At 38.8% G+C, this 19,852-nt stretch overlaps 1 protein-coding gene across 1 annotated transcript in view; it reads left to right on the top strand.

The window, feature by feature from the left end:
• Nucleotides 1-19,852, top strand: part of RSU1 (Ras suppressor protein 1) — a 101,612-nt gene that overhangs the window by 18,618 nt on the left and 63,142 nt on the right. Inside the window, exons 4-7 of the mRNA XM_009330600.1 lie at nt 1,793-1,911; nt 3,431-3,513; nt 3,784-3,898; nt 17,736-17,868. Of these exons, the coding sequence (XP_009328875.1) occupies nt 1,793-1,911; nt 3,431-3,513; nt 3,784-3,898; nt 17,736-17,868 (450 nt within the window). The remainder of the gene's footprint in view (nt 1-1,792; nt 1,912-3,430; nt 3,514-3,783; nt 3,899-17,735; nt 17,869-19,852) is intronic.

Here is a 19,852-nt window from a genome sequence, read left to right as displayed (position 1 = left end):
CCCTGTTCCTTGCTTGCAAAAGGGAAGACCAGCAGGGGCACTTAACTCTTTTTACTAGTGAAAAAGGAGCTGCTTTCTTTAGTGCTATTTGATATGAAGAACAGTTTCAAAAGCAATGACAAGTCTGCAGTAGCAATAGTGGAGATTGCCTTTCTGTATTTTAATAGCTACTACTGCAACAGTAATACTATATGTGCATGTCCATGGCAGGACTTCTCATCAGGGATGAGGAAAAAGATGATTTCATTCAGAATTTAGCTACAGAGAGCTGATCTCTAAAGGTTCTTGTTCTGGTGGGGCTGGTTTATGCAGAAGTGGGAGAGGAAAAGTGAGATTAGTATCGGAGAGTCTGTAAAAGAAATGTACGTGTAGTCATCATGCTTAATCTGGAGGTGCAGCTGCTTTTGTGTTCAATTCAGTGTCCAAAGGCCTCTTAGAAGATGGGCTTAAGTGTCCTATAGATGTCTTTCATACTATTTATCACATAGTATAGCACAGTGTTTGACAAACATTGCATGAGGCAGGGAGGGAAGGCCCTAGAGAATAGAGCGAAAAGTCATTATTTTTGGGTACCCAACTTTGTGAATACTTTGACTTGAGTTTTCATAGTTTTTTAGTATTACATCACTCTTCATAAATTCACATTGTATCTTCTCTTGATTTCAGTTTAGAGGTAACATGTGAAAGGTCATGATTGTTTCCCATCATAAGAATAAAATCCAGTTCTTCAAAATAGCTACCTGTACATACTCTTCCTGATGACGCCTGTCTTCTCTGTTCCACTTTCAAACCCAGGTGACAAATGAAGCAAGATCCATACAGGCAAGCTGTATGTTTGGTGTATGTACACTAGGGACAGTATAAATAATGGGCTAGTAGTTGTTTTCTGTTCCTGTGATAAGCAGCCAGAGCTCTAGCTTGGACACAAACAGTAAGGTGCTATGAATATCGTCTCCAGCTCCTTGCCTTTCTTTGTCGTTGCAGCAGCTCTAGCGATTATCTGGATCCCCTCATCCAAGCCCTTTGAGGTCAGAGAAAAGTTACTCTGTTTTCTGTAGCTTGTCTGCTCCAGGTTATCAGAGAAACCTTTTTCTCCTGTTAGCTTTCCCCATCTTCTGGCTTTTGCCAGTAGGAACTGGTGTACTAAACCCTCTAAGACTAGCTGAATGAGCTATATTTAGACTAAGCCTCATCAGTCAGAGGGCTGACATTTTATTTACCTCATGCTCTATGTGCATTAGTAGTTATCTAGTGACACAAATCTGCTGTTCTTAAGAAGGGGTTTGAGCAGCAATTATCAATGAACGTAAATACCATGCAGTCGAGGTACTCCTCATTGTATTTGGTACCGTGGTGAAGAACTATGTGGTATGGGGGAATGTCAGATGGTGAAGATGTTGTGCAAAGGGGTAATCTGTAGTTTAGCTGGAAGATAGGTCATCTACCAAGGACCAGCTTGCTCAGTGGCACACTTTAAGCTGAGCATAGCACTGTGACACCTCTCTCCCTTTTGCTTCGTGTTTCAGGTGTGGCTGTTGATTGACATAACAGATGGGATCCCTTGCGAGTGCATAAGTTTTGGGCGTATTTATGAGAGTAAGAGCTGAAAAAGGTCGGCGTTGCAAAAGGCTTGCTCAGTATCTTGTAGCATCAAGCCCTTTTCGAAACAAAACAAAGGGGAATTTTGGTGTAGATCACATTTTTTAGAAACGAAACTCTTGTTGCCTGTATTATTCCTACCAGATGAAGTAAATACTGATGTCGTGTTCTGTTTTTTCATCTTCACCTACAGCATGAACAGGTTAAACACCTTGCCAAGGGGATTTGGCTCTTTACCAGCTCTGGAAGTTCTTGACTTGACTTACAACAACTTAAATGAAAATTCTCTACCAGGCAACTTCTTCTATCTGAGTAAGAAACTTTTTAAAAAACTCTACAAATCTTCATGATGTGGTGCTTTGCTTTCTGCAGTTGAAATTTATTTGATGGAGACCAAACTCCAATGGAATTTTTTTCTGATATTTATGTTTTTCTTTGAATATCTCTTGAATATTTCTACATAGCTCAGCAATATCTATCACTGATATACAGTCACCTGACACCATTGGACACAAGAAGACTTGGTTAGTAATTGTATATTGGTTTTCTTCTGAGTAATATTTCCTTGGGTCCCATACTCAGTTAAAACTTCGTGGAAGCTTGCGAGCCTGAGGGGAAAGTATACTGTTTTGCAAGGCAACTGGTATGTGTTGACTCTGGAAACAATTGTGTTCCTGATAGTTCATTACTGAAATAGTTTTAGCAGCTTGTGGATGTTGAAGTGACCAGTATGTTAAAAAAAATATGCTAAGGTTACAAAGCTTGGCACAGGAATAGTAGAGCTATGCTGACCTTTGCACATGTTAAAAATACATGCTCAGACAGTTAAAATAAAGGTATTGTAATGCATATGTGCAAAAGGGCTGCATTATGGTTGCCTAAGCAACTTAAATTCTGGCACTTTCTGGATTTCAGTGATTCTGCTACTTTACTGGTCTTTTCAGTGTACTATGCTGAAGTGACTTCAGGATCAGTGCATTTAGCAGCAAAAGTGACAGGTGAGGGGAGAGGAAGGAGTGCCTCTGAGAGATTTTGTGATTGTAACCTGGCAGAGGGAAATTTTTAAGTCAGAATTATTAAAAATGGTCACATATAATGAAATGAAAAGAGGAGGAGGAGTAAACTGCGTAAGAGAAATGGGATCTCCTCTCTGGTGGGGAGGAGAGGTTTTGCTGACCTGACCACCTTCCTTCCCGCTGCACCCAACAGTTCTTTGTGAGTCTCCATTTTAATTTTTTTTTTTCCAAACTGTCATGTATGCTCATTCAATAATAGCAAGCTACATGATTGAACTGGGTCATCTCTTTTTCTGTGAATTTCGTAGAGTGTAAGCATGGAAATTACAAATTATACAATTTGAGTCTTCTGCATTGCTCTCTTTTAAGGTCTCTTTCCCAGTGTTAGGCTTGTGCTTTCTATAGAGCTTAACACAGATGTGTATTTGTCAAAAAAAAATCAGATTTTTTTTTTAATGTTTGTTTAGGATGCAAATTGATGTAATGAATAAGAATCGGGGTTAATAAAGAGTAATGACTGTATTCTGACAGCTGAGCATTGAGACTATATGCCAGAACATGCCGGAGTCTACTATTGCAGAAATTGTTAATTGTGCCAGTCCTTTTGAATACAGATGTTTTCATGAACTCACCAACAATACAATAAGCCAGTAAATCTGAGTTTAACCTGCTTGTTATTATTGTGAGCCCTGGGTATGTCAAAGGCTTTTCACCAAGTCAGGGTTATTAATCAAACCTGACTCCCTTTTATTGATTAGACCTCAAATGGTTGGGTTATATGCCACCCTGTTTATATATTGCAATTTAATTTGCAGCCACCCTGCGTGCACTCTATCTAAGTGACAACGATTTTGAAATCCTGCCGCCAGATATTGGGAAGCTCACAAAGTTGCAGATAGTAAGTAATTTATCTAAATTCTTGGAAAATCAATTCACTGTTGTAACACTTGTAGGAATAGAATCTAGTCAATTTGAGGAGTAGTAGGCTATGTTTGCAGGAATAGACCACTACACCTGGAACTGTTTCTCGTTTACCAGCAGACACTTGTAAATAAATTGGAAGAATTGAGTTTTTAGGAAAAAGATGGGGGCGGAGGGAGTAGAGTTCTGTTTTAGACTGCTTTATAGTAACTGAAAATTGTTCTGACTACTTTATATTCACTCTTAGCTGAGTCTTAGAGACAATGACCTGATATCACTGCCTAAAGAAATTGGTGAGCTCACTCAGCTTAAGGAACTTCATATCCAGGGAAATCGTCTTACTGTGCTGCCCCCAGAACTAGGTAAGATTATGGATGATCATTTATTTATTTGAATAATAATGGTAATGATGCACTGTGTTTCCTCTGAAATGAAACCGGTTTTTAAACTCTAGGAAATGATTATGCTTAAGTCGTCGTTGCTGCTAATATTTACTTTCCCCTGAGAAACACTCAATTTTTCACTACTCCTGGATATGTAGGAGGGGCCAGATGATGATGATGTGTGTTTGCTTTTGTTAGTTTTTTACATGTTACATTTTGCTTGTGTATTAGTACACCTGACTGCCAATTTGTATATAGCATCTTGCTTTATATAACATATCATAAATATTGGGTCTGCAAACCTATTCTTGTCTCTAGCTGGGTTTTGAGAATACTATCTGGATCAGCCAAAATTCTATTAAGCAAAAATGACACAATATAAGTGGCTTTTTTGTGACTGTTTCTGTAAAAATGGAAGTTTGATCAACTAGAGTAAAATGTAGATGAATTAGAGGAAATTTTGTTTTTCTGTTTCAGTAGCCTACCTTTCTTAGTGAGTTTGACAGCTTTTTCACTTAAAGCAGTGGAGCTGGTTGATGTACTTTTGAATTTGTGATACTGGCCATTTAAATATGATTACAAGTGGCTTCTGTCAACCTATAAGGTAGAGTTTTTCTTCAAAACTTAAGTATTGATTTTGCTGAATTTGTATTGCAGTATTCCATTTTATGTGAGGGCCATTCACTTCAATAGAAGTTGTGCCTGTTTGCCCCAAGCCAGAATTTGGTTTCATATCTTTTTAAAGATATTTTTGTTGGGAATAATGTAGCTGCATCAATTACCTGTTGTTGAAACACCTGTTACGCAGGGTTTATTCCTTGTTTCTTGTTATTGTGGACTGTTATGTAGGGAAGCTTCTTTGTTTCTACTAGTACCTTCCAAATAATCGTTCCCAAAACTCAGAAAGATAGTGACTGAAGTTAGCATGATAAAGTGAAATTTGTTGTCATAAGAACTTCAACCCATTAGAGAATGTGTGCATAAATGTGACAGTCTGCAATATATGCTTTTTGTTTCATACAGCAAAGGAAAGTGTCTGCGCTTTCTCTATGAGGTGGGGGAGATGTTTGTTTTGACTCTTACTTGTTTACCCACCATGGTTTTTTTGCCTTTATCAATCTAGCGGACTATATGATGTTGAACGTTCTCCCCCCTCCCCCCCCCGGTAGATGAAAGTTGCTCTCATTTCCTTAATTTCAGGTGTTTATTCCTTGACACAAGTATACTTTCTTTAGCTTTTTGTCAAAGTCATATTTATTTATAAAGTCTCTTTCAACAGCAATAACATTTCAGAAGCGTGTAGTATCTGTAAATGTACTTTTCTGTAGCTTCCTAAATTATAGCCTTGTTTTTTTTCCAGAAAGTGGAAGTTAAATGCTGCACTGAGTCTAACCACCTTCTGTGGCTAATTAAATGTTCTAAACGTGCTGCTGCCTTACAAGCATAACGGCAAATTCACTTTAAATGGTTTTACCATCATTGTCCAAACCAGATGGAAACGTTTGAAACAAAATTCTTGATGTTTGTTTTGCAGTGACCTGCAAAACTCAGGATGGCCAGGGGAAGCATTTCTCCTTTTAGTTAACATTTGTTTGTGTTATAGAACAGTATCACAATCTGGTAGAAAAAGGACTTGTAACTTTGCCCTACCTGATCAGGATGAGGTGCATTGACACAGCTTAAGTGCTTGCCATCTCCATTCTTTATTATTCAACTGCTATTCTATAAATTATCCTTTCCTCTTCATGTATTAATTTACCAATGTTTCATTTTATGGTCTTGCCCCAGATCCTCGTTCATGGTTGGTGGGCGTAATTTCTATTGCAGTCTATACCACGTGTATCACTAGAACTATATCAAATATTTAAAATTACTTAGATTTTGGGGTATATTTCCAGAGAACATTACACTGAAGTCTAGATTTGTAACTTGTGCAACTTGTAAGCATATTTACTGTGCAAAGCAATGTTCTTGCTTTTATATTAAACATCTAGGCAAACATTTAGGGAATGGAGTTTAGTAAATGGAGCACCAGGCTGGGCTTTGGAGGGCTTGTTTGAGGTCAGGTAGGAGCAGGCCACAGGCAAGCATGAATCTGCTGAATGATTAGAAAAAGTCATTTCATCTCTGCAGCCCTGTTTTCCCTTCTGCAAACTATGACAGTTTAGAAAAGCAGGCCCCTCTGCAGACAGTTTAAAGTCTGCCAAGGAAAGGTGGTATGTGAATGTTACACACTAATGAATGGACTGCTAATTCCACAGTCACCATCTGAGGGAAAAACAATTTTATCTGCTGTCTGAGTTCTCCCTCCTAAATTTTTAAAATTGAATTATAATGTAAGGAGAACTATCCAAATACTTTGTGCTGTGCATGTTGAATAAATAGCTTTTCAATGAGCAGGTCCTATTTGCATTAATTGGAGGTACTGCTGTTCCATTTAAAGTAAATAATCTTTCCTCTCTCATTATCACTTTCATAATTAAAGGTGCTGAAGGCTTTTGACTGGCTTATTTCGGGCACTGGTGGACAGCAATGAGTCATTAGGTGTTCATTTACCAGGGAGATGGGCACAATATAAACACCAGAATAAAACAGTGTATTTGAATGAGGAGAAGGGGAGGAGTACATTAAACTGATTTTTAAAAGTAATGGAAATAAATGCAGAAGAAGGCATGGAGAGTAGGGTATGAGAAAAGGCCACAGACAGGCATTGGGGTCACAGTTTTGTAATGGAGAGAAATACCAATAAATAAAACCCTGCAGTCTGCTCTTAATTTCACCTGACGTGATTGAGCGTGGCACGTGCCAGGAAGAGGGTTGGGGGAGATCAGTATTATCCTCCTCTGTGTTTAGCAGACAATACTTATCACTAATTTAAGAAAAATATTCTTGCCCAGGAGGAAAAGAGGGGTCTAGAAGAGTCCACTGGTGCTCGGGGTGAGGGTGCTTGTCTGTAAATACAGTACGTGTGAGTGATGAACGCAGGAAATGGCCAGGAATAGGTGGGTGGAATTTGCAGTTTGTTTTTATCATTTGTCTCTCAAAAAGCCGTTCATGAGGAATGGTGGTGGGCAATCACATATAAACTTTAAAGAAGCGTTGGCATTTTTTTCCCTAGCATTTAAAAGGTTACATGCTGCATTGCGAGACAAATAAATCATGATTCACTGCAACAACAGAGTTGCAGTCAGTTACATAAATCGCCAAGGAAGCACTAAATCTGTCACTTTGTGTATTCTGACCATTTAACAATTGGAATGGTGTTTGGAAAGAAAGCCGAGTAGAAACAAGAACCGTGTAAAGTGGCAGATGCAATTAGTAAGATCAATGATGGTGTTTTAAGTTCATTGTATGGTCATCTGGGTGGACCCATATGTGCCACATAAAAGATTTTCTTAGCGGAGTCAGGAGTGTAAGAATAGTACATGGTGCAGAATATTCAGAAAGTTGTACCTAAATGTAAATAGCCACCCAGAGAATGTAACATGCTTATCTGTAGGTTTGTGTTTTTGATGTGAAAACAAGTGGCATGATTTTTAAAACCCAGATTCTAATGTTGACTGTGTTCATTACCGTGCTGCCAACACACATGTGTGTGCACGCATACACAGAGTTCACTCATGTTTATGCATATGGGAAGAACAGTGATTTCTAAGGATGCATTTTTAATTACCATCCTCTTTTTCCAAAACTGAACGTTGGCGTCAATGGCTTTTAAGTATACTAGTCAATACTCTTCTAGTTTATCAAATAATTTCCTCAGGTAAAGTGAGACACTATCAAAACTGTGAAGTTAGGTACATACTTGAAAAGTGGAAAATTCAAGCTCTCTAACAAAGGAAAAAAAAACTTGATGCGGTAAGTAGCCATGTTCCTTTTTAAGGAGGGGTGAAACCTTTTGTAAATTAAATCTGTATTTCAGAATGGCTAAGTAATTATTTCATCATTTTTTACTTTTGAACAGCTAAATTATCTTCTGTGGTTAAGGGATTGGTTTTAAATAGAAAGTTCAAGAAATCCTGCCAAAAGTCTCAATATTTCCATCACAGGAAGACATTTTAAAATTTAGGCTTTTGAAATTACTCTAGAATTTGTGAACGAATATTATATTATGAAAAGTAGTTGCTGCAGTTGTTTGTTCAAGTTAATATTAATCAAAATAGCAGTTTACTTAGGTAATTATAACAGGCATGTGCAAACATAGGAATCACTTATTTCACAAAAGATATTTCTTTTCTAAATATACTTGACGTAAAGGCCAAACTTTTCTTATTTCAGTATAAACTGTCACTGCATTCTACCTGTGTCACAACACAACGCTGCTCACACCTGCAAATACAGGTCTGTGGTGCTTGTTGGAAGCCTGAATATCCTGGGGCTCTTTGGACACCAGCTCTGAGCACTGGAACAACTAATTGATACCTTGCAATTTAAAAAAAAAAATTGCCTGTTTCTACTTTTGGAACTAAGGCAAAGGTGGTGCAAGAAAGTAAGGAACTTTACTAAACTTCCTAGTGGATAAACAAAATAACTTGTTTTCTAGGACTACTGATGTAGCAGTTACTAGTTAAGGAATAATAGAAAAATGTACGTAACAAGATAGGTCACGGACAGATTATTTTTGTAAGAAAAACATCTCTAAAAATTTGTGAATATTCTAATTGTGTTTCTCATTTTAGGCTTATTTTAAGTTAAAAAAACAAAAAAACCAACACCACCAAAACCCACCACTTTTTATCTAGTTAGAAACCAGGCTGATTCCACAGAGTACTTGATGCGAGTTAAGGTGTATGGCAAGAGATGACAACTCTGCAGTTTCATTATACACAGAAAGATGTTTTCTATAGCCCATCATTCAGATTTACACCACAGGCATTTGTTTCCTTACACTGCTGTAATTCTTGCCAAACTTCCCAAGATTCAGATTTGATCTTACATTAGTTTTTAAAATATGCAAGTCCTACTGTCGCTTCTCTGGTGACTACAGTGTGTGTGTAGGCTTCCTAATGTTGACTGTACTCTGATTATAAGTACCATCAGCATAATAATGATGTTTCTGTCAGCAAATATATCATCTGTTCTGTCGGAGCTGTGGTAGGTAAGAGTACCGTAATTAGAGCCAATCTGAGCAACTGTTATATTTGTTGTTAAATTTGGTTCATTTTACGTGTTTCATAGTACTTAAAAGTGGTTTCTCTCTTCTGAGTAGTTGGTAACCTGTGTTCAAATGAGGTTTCAAAGGTGCAGGGCAAAAGCAATACAGTGAATCCTTTTTGAACTCATATTTATAAATTAACTAGATTTTGGTCTGATAGGGACCCTTCAAAGAGAGTATGCTCTGTTGAATTCCAGTGTAGTTGAGAATCCCAGGGGAGTTTCTGAGGTTGGAAAAAATGTGCAATATGTTTCAAAATAAATTGGGATGCTGATCCTCTAAGCCTGTAATACTTCCTGTGCCATTAAAACAATGTGATGTCAAAGTAGTTTAACATCAAAGATAATTCCCTTTGTTCCAAAAACCGTCTGCTGCGTAGTGTGTTTCTTGGGTTTCCTCACTGGGAACACTTAGCAGTGACTGTCGGTTTGCCCCTCGAGATTGCGGTCCGTGCTGGACATTTGTTAACACAGAGCGGTGAAGGAAACGGTATTTCCAGCACAATGTGTCACCTTTCAAAGAAAGAAATCGGTGAAACTAAGCAATACTTGTAGGTCTTCTAGTAAATGGTCTCTCTCTTACATTAGGAATGTGGGAGAAATGAGGGAGAAATTAATTTAATCGAGTCGTAAGTAATTTGAAATAATTTTAGAAGGAATATAGGAAACATTTTGAAGTAATTTCTTGGATTTTTGTCAAAATGCTGTTTCTTCTGCCATTCCCCTCAGCTACCCACGCGATGGCATCAGCCAGGCTGGTTGCCTTGGTACCTGACGGCTGTGTGTGGTGGAGTTTGGCTGTTGAAACAGTGTGATTTGTCATGTGGAAGTACAAGCCATTAGCAGAATGTTGTTTGGCCAGGAGTGCCTTGTGTGCTGCATTGAATAAGTTCCTGTTTTGTGGCTTCCATCTGCGAATGTTAATATTATTTACTCTTTCTACTAGTTGTCCCGCTAAGGTCAGGTTTGTTGTGTGGAGCGATGGTAGAAATTGCCAGGGCTCTCCCCTTGTTCCCCAGGAGAGTTAACCACTCCTCCTGTCACCTGAATATGGAAATGTGAGTTTGCCCAGCCAGGTTAGGTCTATATTCTGCCTGTGCTTAATACCTAGAATGTAGTTTAATGGAGAAGTTCAGCATTTCATCTGTTCTGTTGTCTTTCCTAGGCTTCATCTTCAGTCCTGACACATTCTGGAGTGAAAGTCTCCTCGTGGCAGACTCCCCATTACACTTTGGTATAATGATTCTGGCTGACCTTTGCTATGATGCTGGAATTTCTTATAAATATGTCAGGACTAAATTCACATTGTTTTAAACTCTCTTCTATGCAAGGTTGAGGTGGGACAGTGCTGGAAGTAAAATCCTCTTCCCTTAGAATTGCAGTAGCGGTAGCTGAGGCAATACCAGTTTGCCCTTTACCACTTCACCTTTACATCAAGGATAAAAGGATTCAAGGTTTAGTTGGTCTGCTTTTACTTTATTTATTTCAGCTGTCATCCTTTTGCTAAGACTTGAAGCAAATGGAGTAGCTATTCTGGGATCACACAGAATAATCAGTCTTTATTTAACCTATCAAAGGGAAGAGCGAGAGGAGACTTAGCTGCCGATCCTCACTAACTCCACGAGAAGAAAGCACAGGTCATCTTTCTCCCTTGTAGGTGAGCAGAATCACTACAGCAGCAGTGTTTGAGAACTAAGGCAGCTCGGTTCAGCGCTGAAATAAAGAATGCAGTGATGAACCATTTGAACGAGACACCACTGGCAGAGTCTCCATCTCCTGATGTTTTTCAGACCAGATGTTTTTCTGTTTGAAATGTCTCTGTTAAACTCTTCAATTACTGAACTGACACAGAGATTTACTGTTACATGTATTCAAGTGGGGGTCTAATCTCTGAACTCATTATTGGAAATTCTCATTTACATCTAAGAAGTTGTTAGAATAATGTGTGATGTTACAATATCTGCAGTCCTGTTTTCTGTCCCTGAAAATAATTGTAAAACTGAGGATAGGCTTAAGCTTCAGTGTTTGGTTTTCAGATCGCTCGTTCAGCCTTCTCTTACCCTGGGGCTTCCTGTGTAACGCTCACAGGTGAGGCTGCAGACATTCCCATCCGTGTGGTCGGGAAAGCAGTCAGAGGAAGACTCCTGGCCTGCTTCTGTGTGATGGGTGCTCTGGAGTATCTGTTTGATTTATTTGTACATACTGAATCTGACGACTTATTATTTGAGTCTTGAACCTTTTCCCCTGTTACGTAAAACCACCACAAATGCTGTTTCGGGGTTCTCTGAAGTGCTGGTGACTCCAAGTGATACTGTTAGACCTCGTCCAGTACAAGACTGTAGGGGCAAGAGGGCAAAAGTGTTGCTGGGATTGATCTTTTGGAAGCGCTTCAGTCTAGGTTTAGATTTACTAGTTGTTTTCTTTTAGTGCATAGAAACTCATCAATAAGCAAATGTATATTTTCAAGATATGCTATGGAGCTGTAGATTTGTTTATCATACTGAATATTTCTGTGAATATTTCTGCTGGTTCCAAAAAGATTGAGTCACACTTCACTTACGTACAAGAAGTCTTTGCTCTCTGTTGTCTTACTGCTCCTTTATAACTACTGTTTAAATCTACTCTCTTCTGTTACTAATTCTTCAAAAGTGGTAGAGGTCTTCAAAGCAGAGATGATCTTACTTGTTTATAGGAATGATACGAGTTACTGATCCACAGCTTATATGTGCTGAAGACTGGTGTAAAAATCATTTGCTTTTGATAACATTTTGTGGCATAGAAATCAGTATATACTTTAATTTTTTTACATAGATTTTAAGACATCATTCACAACTAATTGCTTTGGTATCATTTTTATGACATCATAGTCATGATATTTCTTCCACCCCCACGCTTAAACCAATCTCTCTCTCTATGGAGACAAAGCACATGCCACAAAAGTAATAAAAATTATAAGCCCTGTAGTGTAAAGCACATCTAAACCAAGCCGGAACAGATGTATTTTTACATATAACCTAAGTTTAAATTTAGTGTAGTGGATTGATCCCTTACTTAACCTTTCATAAAACAGGATTCAAGGGTATTTATATCTAAATAAAGAAATAAAATTAATTTCATTCCTCCTGTCCTTATGTATGACAATGAGAGAGTAAGACCTTTGTGTTGTAAAGGGAAAGAACATTTAAATTGCAGTCTTAAGAGGAATCACTAAAAGGGTTGTGTTACAGCCTGAAGACTCTCCTTGAGGTCAGTGCAGTAGAGTGTAGGCTGGAAGGTGAGTCAGAGTATCAACAGGATACAGATGTGAAACTCAACAGTATAGAGGCTAAAAATTATTTCCGTTGATTTTAATGAAGCTCCACTAGGGATGAATTTAAACCATTACAAAGAAGCGTTGATCTGGCATTTTACAGCTAGGATCATGTTTCTTATGCTGAATGCCAATGTTCAGTACTAAAATGTCAGAGTTGTTTAATTACTTTATTTCACCTTTTAATTTTTGAAAGTATTTAAAGTGTTGCCAAGGGGCATTTGAGTGGAAAGGACAAGTCAGGTTTGTGTTAATTCTGTTTTCTTTTGTTTGTATTGAAGTAATGCCTATGTATACTAGTCATACCTTACTATACCTTAAGTATACATACATTGGGTAAATATTATAATATCATACACTCGGTATATCATACGTCACAAGAGGATGAGTGGCTTATAGTTGCATGTAAGAGGTGCTTGCAGGCTAGATCTAATGGACAGGAGGAGCCTGGGAAGTCTGGAGATACCCTTGGTCAAAGTGATAGGTAGCATTATCACTGTCTCTGACACTTATTTTCTGCAAACATGACTGCGGGAGGCAGCATTTTATTTGCTTTTATGAGCTCTTTTCTGACCTTTGCAGGCAGTTGAGCAAAACATGAATGTTCACACAAACCACTTTTTATTTTAATGGCACTGAAGGAAAATAACAAGAAACATTAACTAACGTTTTAGATCAAATGCAGGATAGATTTACTGAGGGAGGTGCAGGGAAACTGTAGCTGCCTCTTCCCTTTAATGTCACTCAGGATGGGGTGTGCCCACTGTCATACGAGACATCCCTTCTGTTCACCCATGGCTATGGGAGCTCTGAATTTAAGCAGTGATAAATGGTATTTTTAGTCAATGGGTGGCATAAGCTGGAATACATGAAAATTAAAAATATGCATACTTTGATTTTGTCCTTGAATTTTCAAGGGTTTATTTTGGTGTAGATCTATTTACTGTAGCTTGCAGGTGGCAGCTAACGAGATTTGGACAGCAGACAGTTTTCAGGTCTGCACAGCGTACTAGTTGGGCATAGGAACAATTTGTTTTTAAGGTGGGTTAAACACAGAAGTTCAGTGACACTGACCCAATCAAACTTAATGGTTCAGGATCATCTTTAGATACAATGAGTGCTGAGACAGGAAAAAAAAAAAAAAAGCCAAGATCAGGTATTTCTAAGACCGCACAGCTGGCTCCTTTTAGAAGGCTTTTGGTCATTCTGTGCAGGTCGTCCACAGCAGTCAGCTGTTAGACCTTTATCTCTGCTCTTCTCTCTTCCAGACTCTGTTCTTTTTCAGTGTCTGCTCACTGGTAGCAGCATATGTCCACCTTGCATTCTTCCTACTTGGAAATCTATGTCTGTTCAAGATAGAAAGCTTAAAAAAAGTATCCTTCAGGCTTAGAAATTAGAAGGTTCTTTAGGTATGTTAGACCTGGGTTATGGGATATATAGTTTTGATTATTTATTTATTTATAAGAATAATTTTAGAAGCACTCAAAAATAATTTGACAAACATCTCTTTGATCTAGGAAAGGGGCTGTGCTGACTAGTCTTAAGGACAAGGATAGCCTTCTCCTCCTCTCTTACCAGAGTCGTGTGACTGTAATGCATTTCAGTGGCGTTGGTCTCTTTCAGTATGGCAAAATATCAAGAACCTTAAGTCCATTATGAAGAAATACAAGTTTAGTCTACTAGTTATGCCAAATTTTAGAGATGATAAATAAATATTTTTTAATAGGCTGATGTATATGGAAAGAACAAACCAGCAATGACCAATGCAATCTCTAACCATAATATATTTTGTGATTTTATCTTCAGTACTTTTACTTTTGCCTTTTACTAGAAGCAATTTTCTATTTTGCTTACTAAAAATATCCAAGGGATTTGATGTGATCCGTGTAGCAGAACAGTATATAAATATCCTGAAGGCCTGGGGATACTGTTCTGCTGATGCTGCTGTTAGACAATACGCATAAAGGCGCATCTGCCATGGCTCTTTCCCTGGCCCATGGCTCTAGTGCTGCAGGGATGGAATAACAGCGTTTCTTAGCACAGTGCTGCCATAAAAAAAAAAGTCTAGGCAAGGAGACTGTTGGGTGTGTCGGGGGGGACAGGGACACATCTGGTGTCCAGTTGCACAGCACGCCTGCAGTGAGCCTGGTACCAGAGCTATTGCTTCAGGTGGGTTTGATCATCTCTTCTGCGCTGCTGGGTTCATCTTGGTGCACTGGGGCAGAAGGTTCATGCAGGGCTCCTGTGTTTGGTTACCCCAGCACGTACTGTTCCTGAGATGTTACTGAGACTTCAGCCTTGTGCTTGGGACTCCTGGATGTCCTGCAGCCAGAGCAGAATTAGGTAAGCCCTCAATTCACACATGGTTTAGTTGTAAGCCCAGAACGGACACCAGGATATGGCCCCGAGCAATAAATGGTTATGCAGGAGTGACATGTTTTCATCCTGTCCCAGTTTTAATTATATGGCTGCTTTGTTCTCAAGTGGCTTGCCTTATGGCAGGAGTGTTAGACTTTGTTTCCTCCCTAGTGCTGATAAGGTAGGGCAGGCTCTCTGTGACGACTTATCCTGCTTAATTTTCTGCCCATTTGTGTCCTTCATTTCCAGATGGAAATTTCTGTATCGAACATGGAGGAGTTTAAGGCGTTGGGTGCCCCATCCTTCCTGCTTTCTGTAAGACAGCCCTCCTTTACTCCCCTGTGGAGGAGCACCCACTCTCTGCCTGGTGCTTGCCATGAGGACAGATGACTTGTTCCTTTTTACACTACAACATTTGATTAAATTCTTCAATTAAAAGCTTGGGCTGTGAGGTGGCAGCTGACCTCTCGCCCCAGCTGTACGCAGCCGGTGGGACAGGGTGTGCGGGGCGCTGTTGTGGGGGGGGGTCTCAGAGGGGCATCCTGGGCAGAGAGGGGGTGGATTTCAGTGCAGATGCCGGACTTTTGGGTGCCCCAGTTTTCTCTGTAACAAGATTAATTTTATCCTTTAGGCACTCTGCCTGCCCCTTCCCTCTGAAGGTAAAAAGTAATATCTGTACCTGCCCCCAGAGTGTTTTGAGGAAAAACAGAAAGCGGAGGAAAATGAAGTGGTTACTTTGGCATGGAGACCTAGAGTTCATTTTGCTTGAGCAGTCCTCTTTTTGCTGTAAGATTTCTTTGGCTTTACTAGAATAGTATTTATTACCATTAATTACATTTAAATGGGCCATGTGGTATTTGGAATGGAAGTGGGCACACTGCGCTGCAGGGATGGAAACACACGGCAGCGTTCCCTGGGAGGTAAATTTCTGACACAGCTCAAGACGAGAGGATTCGGCTGAGACCCTGGCTATTGAGATTTTGGGTATGTGTGACTTATTCCTGTAAGCAACATTGAATTTGACCCATGATGGGGCCAAGCTTGCCTCCCCAAATTCAACTATTTTTATTAGTTGTACACAGATTGATCATTTTACCTTGATGCAGTACTTGCAGGGCAGTAATTACAAGTGAGTGCTTACAGCATTGGTAGTTTTGGAGAGCAATGTATGTGTTTTTTTGCAGGTAGTAAAATGGAAAATCCAATTTGCAATTGCAAAGCAAGCCCCTGAGTGATACATAATCTTCATAGCAGCACCGGTCAGAGGGTTATGGCTAATCACAGTGCTGGCTCGCTTCCCTGGTGGCCTGTGCCTGAAAACTGAATCATGAGCAGCGTGAGCCTGCACCTTGAGCCAGCATAGATTTAGACACACCAGTTTCTAGCTTATTAGGTCCTCTTTGTCACAGTACTTAATCCTGCTTCCTGATCCTTGTTAGAACAGGGCTGCCGAGTCCCTTAATAAAGGAGATGGGTGCGAGGCTCCTAACGAGGCGCACTGAAGCGTGAGGCAGCGAGGGCAATTGCCGCCTGACTGACAGAGGGGTGAAATGCTCCCTGCCTGCCGTTTCAAAAGAACAGGCCTCAGACAGCTGACAGATGAGCTTGCTAAGGTAATGGTAACTTGTTGATAGGCGAATATGAGATGCATGACATCTTTTCACATGGTATAATGGTCTGTCTTTACTCTAATTGTGTTAACCCTTTTTATGGTGAGAAACGTGTCAAGGATTAGCTGTAATGTAGAACATGCAACCGAAACGGCCAGCAAGCATGTGGCTTGCAGTAGCTCCCATAGCATGCGTGTGTGTTCATGCTACGTACATGAGTGCCTTTAATGTTGAAAAGCTAGGACATCAGGTTGATTTCAGATTTCTCTGACAACTTGGCTCAATCAGTCTTCAAAACCTTGTAATTTTTGTGTGTGTTGTTTCCCATGGTTAAAGATTATTTTACTTTTTTATTTGTTACTTTATATTTCTGAGAGGAGGGTAGGCCTCTCTTCATCACAAAATTCACAAAAATAAATTTAAAATGGTAGCACAGATTTCTTACTTTAAATTAAAGAACATAAAAAAATATTTCAATGGCTAGACCTTCCTGGAATTCAGCCTGTTGTATTCATAGTCATGAGGAGTTTCAGTAGAGCATGTACTGTTTTGGTTTTGGGTGGTAAATGTTTACAAAACAGACAAACAAACAACCAAACCTCAAGCAAACCCCTAATAGGTCTCTTACCTATTCTGTTGACAGGAAGACTTAAAACTGGCATGTTGCAAGAATGATGTTTTTCTCAGTATAGAGAACTTGAACCACAGATCAGCAGTAGGATCTCGCTACAAACAACACGTTGGGCATTGGGAAGGCAGAAAGCCTGTTGGGCATTGCTTGTTGACATTATGCTTGGAGCAGTGATTGAGAAATGCTTTGCAATGCTAAGCTTCAGCAGAGCAAACTCCTACCACAGGGTCATTCTCCTTTTATCCCTGAAGCCATGGTGGAGAGGGATACTTTGCTGAATTGTCCCATAGGCCTGAAGATTATGTTTAATGGTCGAGTTACTTGAGACTTTTAATCCCGCAACAGAGCTAGGAGGTTCAGAATTAGGAATCAGGAAGCCCCAAATTCTACTGCAGTTGTTCTGCCCACGCTGAGTGAATTTACTTGCCTGCAGAAGGACACCCCAACACCTATGCACTATTAAACCCTGCTTAAAACTAATTTGATGAATAAATATTATATACAACGGGCCGAGTTCAATCCTGTTGTGCAATGTGTAGTAGCACTGTGAAATGAGTAGGGCGGAACTGCATCCATTGTGGTGGGAACTGCTATGTCCTCCTTTTCCTCTCCACAAAGACTGAAATATTTGCTTTTATTATGGTTGTACTCTCTGAAATGAATGAAAGGTTTTATATTCACAGCAAGATATTTCTTTAAATTTTTTCATATTTCAAATTCTTTTCATATGCTGTTTTCTTTAATCCCTTTCAGGTAATTTGGATTTGACTGGTCAAAAGCAAGTCTTCAAAGCAGAGAACAATCCTTGGGTTACCCCTATTGCTGACCAGTTCCAGCTGGGAGTATCTCATGTTTTTGAATACATTCGTTCAGAAACATATAAATAGTAAGTATGTCACTTGTATACTGTAGCTGTGTTGGGTTTTTTCTGTAGTGTATTTGGCAAAGTGTTATCAGCTACACCCTTCTTTCATAATTCATGCAGTAGCTTGGTATTCAGGGCAAATATGCAAACCTGTACATTTATATTAAAGAATTTTGCTGACAAGAAGGTAAATAAATATGTTTTAGACATGTTAGGAAAGCACAAAGACTGTTTGATATTGTCCTGCATTTGCTGTTCATTTCTAAGAGCTATTAAGTAACATCAGAGATGTAAAAGAGCAACCATTATGAGCCTTTCGGAAGGACTAATTTGAAGTATATATAGTAAGGTTTTATAGGTTGAAATAAGTGTTTGTTAATGTTTTTGGATGCAGGTTGTTATGTTTTGAAAAAGGATGTCCAGAATTCAAACCTGTTTTGATGTGGACTGGTTGTGGACTGGTTTACAAAAGTCTACAACCCTGGAAATTCAAATACAGATACTAGTACTTCAACAGTGTAACTGGAAAAAAATAAACCTCATGTTGGGACTTCTCCATTTTAATTAAAAGTTCTATGTACAAATGCTAAGTGTGTGTTTAGGAAATAATGTCTCTAATCATTCACTGAACTGAAATATTTCTTTTCAGTAAAAATTTCCATGTTGCCATTCCACAGTAAAACTTTAGATGGGAAGTTATTTTTACGTGTCTGACAACAATCTTGATGCTGTCTTCCTAGAAGCAACAGGTAGTACAACACAGTACAACCTCTAGGTTGGAAAGTTAGTTTTTGTGTTTCCCCATGATTTAAAAAATATATTTTAATAATTTAGAAGCATTTCTGACAATTTTTTAATATGGTGGCGGTCTGAACTCAAATACCAAAGGGAAGTATTCACGAGTGAAGGTTTTGGGATTCCAATTAAGTAACTGAGATGTAAATTTCTATATGAAACTGAATGATCCAGCAATGGCTTTTGTAGGCTGTTCTTCATTTACAGAATTTAAGTGAAAAGGATCACAAATGGGAGAGTGGTTACAAAAACTGTGTGTCTCAGAAGTGTCCTGATAATTTATGCTGTAATATGTGTTCTCAGGGTAGATTTATTAATAGATTTAAGTAGGCTGCAACACCCTTCCTCCAGTAGTAGTCTGTACTACAGACAGGGTGTAGGTAAGCAGCTGTCTATCTCCTTAGACCATCCCTTCCCTATAGTCCATTGTGTAGCTGCATCTAGATTTCTTGATAATGTTTTGTAATTTTTTTATTCCCAATTTTATATTTCTGTTTGCTGAGCAATGTAGATTAGGGACCCTCATGCAGTTCTCACAGGGACAACTCTGGGCATCATGAGGACAGCAAAGTTTCAAGGACTGAAGTGCAATTTTGAGAATTTGACCCATATTCAGTTTGGGGGGGGGGGGGGCTGTTGTTTTGTATCTATAATTAAAAAAAAAAAGATTTAGTAGTTGTGGATATATTAAACTGCTCTGGCAACTTCCCTTGTGCAATCAAAATTGACATAAAAGGTTCTGTATTTCATCACTTGCCTCAACTTGTTGCTCTTTGTTTTAAATCAGCCGTATTATGTTTGCTGTCTTGTTCTTTGCTGAGGTGTAACAGTGTCCTATTGGCTAATGGGCTGATTTTGTCCACAGTAAATATTTGAAGCCTGTATAGTTAACAGTGTAAGCAAAATAAGACTCTACCCATTAATGGGGGAAAAAATAAAATCAAAGAATCTTTCCATGGCCTATTCATGGCTTCTATTTTGATCTTAGAAGCTTATTCAGATAAAAAGTCATTATTTTCAAAGATTAGTGATGAAAACCAAATGCATGCAAATGTTAATAATTAGATGTAATTTTTTTATATTCAGCATATAACCATTTTATATTTAAACCATAAATTAAAAATATCTGTAGAACTTTGTTAGAATCCCAGTAGCAACTTCTATTGATTCTTGATTGTACTTGTTTCACATGCTAAAAAGAGAGTTTGTG

This window comes from Pygoscelis adeliae, unplaced genomic scaffold, assembly GCF_000699105.1.
Source record: "Pygoscelis adeliae isolate BGI_AS28 unplaced genomic scaffold, ASM69910v1 Scaffold27, whole genome shotgun sequence".
NCBI lineage: Eukaryota > Metazoa > Chordata > Aves > Sphenisciformes > Spheniscidae > Pygoscelis > Pygoscelis adeliae.
This window is presented reverse-complemented; position numbering and strand designations above follow the sequence as displayed.